The sequence below is a fragment of the Coregonus clupeaformis genome, chromosome 28, assembly GCF_020615455.1.
Source record: "Coregonus clupeaformis isolate EN_2021a chromosome 28, ASM2061545v1, whole genome shotgun sequence".
Taxonomy (NCBI): domain Eukaryota; kingdom Metazoa; phylum Chordata; class Actinopteri; order Salmoniformes; family Salmonidae; genus Coregonus; species Coregonus clupeaformis.
In genome coordinates, this window is record NC_059219.1 from 6,512,846 (window position 1) to 6,518,690 (window position 5,845).

Sequence of the window (5,845 nt, forward strand, 5' to 3'; positions counted from 1 at the left end):
CATGTGGTGTTGAAACACATCATTTGTTCTCCCAAGAGCTGTGATGTTGTATTGTGTTGTGTTGTGTTATGGTGAGCTGCTGTGGTTGCCCTTTTTGTGTTGAGAGATGAGTTTTGCTAGATTAGCATGGGGGATGCTGCTGCATTGTGCATTGCTGTTAGTGTAGCCTGTTTGCTGTTGTGTTTTATCAACACCTGTTGTCTATCCCACGGTGTCCGTGGCCAGTTGCCCACACAGATAGCCTTATATGGCTCTGATATGAATTATCAAGTTAGTGATGATGAAACCGGACAGTGCGCAGATTCATTTGCTCAAGATCATACGATTAAGATGGTGCCACATTATGGACACGCCCACGCCCACACTGAGTCGCACGTTCCCTTCACTCTCAGACAGATCGCTGGCAATGTTGAACTACTGCAGTTGTTAGATCACTCTTGTCGTGCGGGTAGTGTCAATGAAGATGATTTGGGTGTTCTGTAAGTAACCTTACTAATATCAAGTAGGCTAAAGTAATAGCTATACAGGCCAATAGTAAGTGAGCTGTTTAAAAAATTGTTATGCGTTATTTCATGTGTAGTGCACCGGCCGAATCGTCCTATGTAGACTTTTTCCCTCATGTTCCACCGTCTTGCAATGTTGAGGTTTGGGAGAGTATGGAAAAGCAGAGTAGCCTTAATCGATCATGGGATTATGTTTTATCATGTTATGCTATCATGTTTTTTTCATGTTATTCGACCATGTTTTATGCCTAGTTAAAATGTAATGTTTTTTAAAGTTTATTTTAGTCTATATATATGTTTATTATTAATACGGATTGATGGAATATTGCAAATTCGTCCACTCGTGCTCTGATATCGCAGTTTGGAGGATTTGGATGATTCACTTGATGTATTTTGTCAATGTTTGTCTGTCTACATCATAGCGGAAATCCCCATATGTTTATTTATTTTCCCTTTTGTACTTTAACTATTTGCACGTAAAATGACATTTGAAATGTCTTTATTTTTTTGGAACTTTTGTGAGTGTAATGTTTACTGTTCATTTTAATTGTTTATTTCACTTTTGTTTACCATCTACTTCACTTGCTTTGGCAATGTTAACATATGTTTCCCATGCCAATAAAGCCCTTAAATTGAATTGAATTGAGAGCGAGAGAGAGGCTTGTGTGTGCGTGCGTGCATGCGTGAGTGTTTATGGAACAGGTGTATACACGTGTGAGCAGTGTTTCTTATCAGTATTATTAGCTTGATGTGTCAGTGTCGTTGCAAAACAATGGAGCGGTATGTTCTACTTGTCAAATCCGTTCTCTGATTTGTGAAAACCGCTCTAACCAATTATCCCACCTCTTTGTTATGGGTGGAAGATGGCACATTGATGCCATCTGTTGGTAAATGTTCATTACTGCAACTCCAGTGTTTTACCGGTGTACTTGAGATACCCGGATGTATTGCAATATACTGAACAAGACTGGTTACTTGCATCAATGCCTCTGTCTCGTTATTTAACATTCAAACACTCTTAATTTGATATAGCTTTTAGTACAATACATCTGGGGGTTTGTGGACAGATATCTGTTATACACTCCTGTAATATAGCATCCATTTTAAATGTCTATGTCTCTCTATCTCTCTGATTCTACAATCCATGCCATGTGTCCAAAGTTCAAACTGAGTTCCCTTTCTTTCACAGTGGTGTCTCAGCTGGCTAGCTGTGTCAGCGCCCAGACCATTGGCTGTAACAACACTGTACATGCCGACGGTACAACGACCTATCAACTCTCAGAGCCCCTGCCAGGATCGCCCTCAACCTGTGTAAGGCAGTGGTTGGATGCAAATGTGAGTGACTATATGATTGCTTATTTTGGGGCTACATCTGTATAGCTGAGATCAACATTGTTTGAATGACACTCCAGTACATGCTGTGCAGTACTATTTTCATGTTGGACCTGATGATGAGGCAACTAGCAGATGTGTCACTGTATTCATTCACAGCAGTGGCCACCGGCCCCAGTCCTGGAGAACTACAGGATGTGCAGGCTTTATTTCCAGCCCAGCACTAACACACCCGATTCAACTAATCAAGATCTTGATGATTAGTTGAGTAGTTGAATCAGGTGCATTTCTGTTCTGTAGCTATCCAGGACCAGGGTCAGTGAACAGTGAGTTATGCAATGCTGTGGCAACACAGAGTAACACCATTTTGTGTTTTGTATTTTATTTAGGATACTGTTCTCACCACTGACAAAGACATTGACAAAGATCGTGTTGTGGTTCAGACCAGTCAATCTATTACCACCACAGGCTGCATGGACAGACTGAAGTACTTAGAGGAATGCACACATAATAAAAAGGTGCATAGAATAAGTTTACCCTCCACTACAACCCTACTGTTACTGTATGGTTACTGTTTGTGTTGGGATAACATGAAAATAAAGGTCATGATTATGGATTTCATTTGCATACACATGCTGTAGCTGTCACTAGGTCGTAAAGTGCTTGATAAAGGCAAGCTCACATCATGCAACACCTGTGTGTAGCACTCACTATTTGGGTAATGCACAGTAGCCATTTTGTGCCAAAATACTCACCACATATTCACACTGGCTATCAGTGTCATGAGCACATAGAACATAGCAGCGGGATTCATGAGCATTTAAGGCCAGAGAGAGTGCAGACATGTTCAGGCATGTTCAGGACATCTAGTGACTACTTCCTCTCTGCCTTCTGTTCACCTGTTTTTTTCTCCATCTCTTATAGATGTCATTTCGTGAAGCAGAGTGCCTTAGTGAGTATGAGTCCATATTACAGTGTTATTGCCAAACCACCAGTAGCAAGGTAGAGTTAGTATTTCTAAGAACAATGCACTGAAAGCATGGTGAGATGTTTTCACCAGAAATGAGAATCCACATCAGACACCTACATAAAATCCCCCCTCATATTCTCACTGCTCTGTAGTTGTGGAAGTACCGAAATACACATCCCACACAAATAATGTTCAGAGAGCATGCCAACAAGTCTGCAAACTTGAATGGCCCATTTAGTCATGTCAGAATGCTTTAGATGGGATATCTAGCACGTTTGGAATCGTAGTAGTAGTAGTAGTAGTAGCAGCAGTAGCAGTAGTAGTAGTAGTAGCAGTAGCAGTAGCAGTAGCAGTAGCAGTAGTAGTAGTAGTAGCAGTAGCAGTAGTAGTAGTAGTAGTAGTAGCAGTAGCAGTAGCAGTAGTAGTAAGTCATTACCTAACTGTAAATAAAGTGCATGTACATTTTAATGAAAGTACACTAATACTGGTTCAAGTTAGTTACTAATGTTCTTGCTGTGTTGTTAAATGTATGCAACTTTGTGTGCAACTTTGTGTGTGTGTGTGCTATTCTCAAGGCTTGCTGGAGTTTTCCACCAACTTCAACATTGTGTCTCTGAACTTGTCTAGGTAACTGCATTGTGAAGCCGTTTAACCTGGAACACGTTGAATCAGGTGATGATGACTCACAGTAGCTTGAGACATGCAGAGAGATCTTGGTATTGTTGCTATGGCTCCAGTAATCTGCCACTTCCTGTTAACTACTGGATACTATAACTGTCTGAAAACATTCCTTTGTTATCTAATGTCTGCTTGATTCAGAGGCTTTATTGACTCTCTTATCAGCAGTAATAGCAGACATATACTTTGATTGGTCTGGATTGAGTGGCTCTTTATTACAATGGCAGCACTTAGTTAACTACCAGTGCTGTATAAACTAAATGATACTGTAGTAACACTGTAATTATAAAGTGGTTTATTTAACACCTTCCATACCATAACATTGCAAGATTTGAAATTCCAAAACATACAGGTAAAATGAACAATGCATACGATTAGAGAAAATAAAGTGTGGTTGTGTGTTTGATGCTGATCTACCCTTCCTCTCCTACTCTTCAACAGAGCACAATATATGTTTTGGTGATTGGTGTGTATCAGAGATAACATTTGGGCTTGCCTTTGGGATATCAGCTGCTGTCATCATCATCATCCTGGTTCTCCTTATTCGCTACAAGATCCACATTTACCGGTAAGCATCCTCATCAGAGGCGATGTACTGTAACTGTGGAACTCAGGTTGGAGTGTTCAGTCAGGAGATAGTGAAGAAAGTATGTTGAAGACTTTTAATTAAGAAGATTGGATGATGTATGATGGGATTCAAGGTTTTGATGTTCTATTGATGTGTTGAGAAGAAGAGTTTTATATATATATGACTATATTGATGATGTACTGTATATTTTCAATAACATAGTATTTTGATAGTATGTATCTGAGTGGAGTATTGCTGTCTTTTCTAGAGTGTGCGTGTTTGTTAGAAGTTGGGTGAATGGGAGCACTAGAGAACCCTCTCCTGACCCAGAGAAGTCCCAGACCCACCCTGCTCCTGCTCCCATTGTCAAGTACTCCACTGTGAACCAGCAGGCAACAGTCATCGTGTGAAAAGGGACCAGGGGGTGAAGGGGCGGAGGGAAAGAGAGAGAGGAGGGAAAGAGGAGGGAGAGAGAACAAGATGTAGAGGTTATAGGAGAGGAAGGAAAGAGGTTTATTTGCTTTGAGTTCACTTCCTGGCCAGAGTCGTCATTGGAAATGAAAATAGGTTCTCATCCAGCCAACTTGGTCACTTAAAGGCTACTTCCCCAGAGTCAGATGAACTTGTGGATAACATTTGTGTGTATCTGCGTCCAGTATGTAGGAAGTTAGAGGTAGTTTCGCGAGCCAATGCTAACTAGCAATTGCGCAAACGCTAGTGAGCAACTTCCTTCATACTGGAGGCAGATACATAAAAATGGTATCCATGAGTTCTTCTGATTCTGGGGAAGTAGATACAGGGCCTCATTGACCAGATCCTGAACTATCCCTTTAAAGGATGAACAAGTAGTACACTGGCTGTATAGTAAGGACTATATGGTTCTGCTATTGCTGGGATGGGTTTCTGTTTCATTGATTATTTTCCCGCTACTTGTGGAGTTATTATTACTATACGAGATATAATATAAATATCATAATAATGTATTTCTATATGACACATTCCATTGCTATGTGATTGAATTTACTGAGTAATAGCTCAAATATTACTGAAATCAAATGCTGCTCCATATAATAATATTATGAATTATATAATGATATATGGTTATAGAACCTATCACTTAAATATATTTTATTATTTATCACATATATATATTATTATAACGGTGGAGGGAAGTAGACCTCTGAATGACCCGATGCACTAAAGAAAATAAGCTAACCCGCTGTAGAAGCGCCCGAGTGGCGCAGTGGTCTAAGGCACTGCATCGCAGTGCTAGCTGTGCCACTAGAGATCCTGGTTCGAATCCAGGCTCTGTCGTAGCCGGCCGCGACCGGGAGACCCATGCGACGGCGCACAATTGGCCCAGCGTCGTCCAGGGTAGGGGAGGGAATGGCCGGCAGGGATGTAGCTCAGTTGGTAGAGCATGGCGTTTGCAACGCCAGGGTTGTGGGTTCGATTCCCACGGGGGGCCAGTATGAAAAAAATATATATATATTTTTTAAAAATAATGAATGCACTCACTAACTGTAAGTCGCTCTGGATAAGAGCGTCTGCTAAATGACTAAAATGTAAATGTAAGCTGGGAAACTCTTATTACAGCTACACCAGGGAGTGTACAGTTACAGGTTACACTGCAGAAACTTCTCCCCCATCTTGTCCTTACACACACACACACACACACACACACACACACACACGCTCTCACACACACACACACCTCATAGCTGCCCGTCTATTATTAATTTAATGTTTTTAGGTATTTTATTTTCCTTTTTAAAGCATTTGAATGTGCTTGAA

The 5,845-nt window shown here is 40.8% G+C and overlaps 1 protein-coding gene across 2 annotated transcripts; it reads left to right on the forward strand.

The window, feature by feature from the left end:
• Positions 1 to 404: 404 nt before the first annotated feature.
• Positions 405 to 5,356, forward strand: LOC121542348. Of its 2 annotated transcripts, XM_041851748.1 has the most exons (7): positions 405 to 479; positions 1,693 to 1,838; positions 2,225 to 2,353; positions 2,760 to 2,787; positions 3,433 to 3,477; positions 3,925 to 4,051; positions 4,320 to 5,356. In XM_041851748.1, the coding sequence occupies exons 1-7, from the start codon at positions 458 to 460 to the stop codon at positions 4,459 to 4,461; spliced, it is 639 nt and encodes a 212-aa protein (XP_041707682.1). In that variant the 5' UTR covers positions 405 to 457; the 3' UTR covers positions 4,462 to 5,356. The 2 variants fall into 2 exon arrangements, with proteins under 2 accessions (XP_041707682.1, XP_041707683.1); XM_041851749.1 differs by lacking the exon at positions 2,225 to 2,353.
• Positions 5,357 to 5,845: the final 489 nt, after the last annotated feature.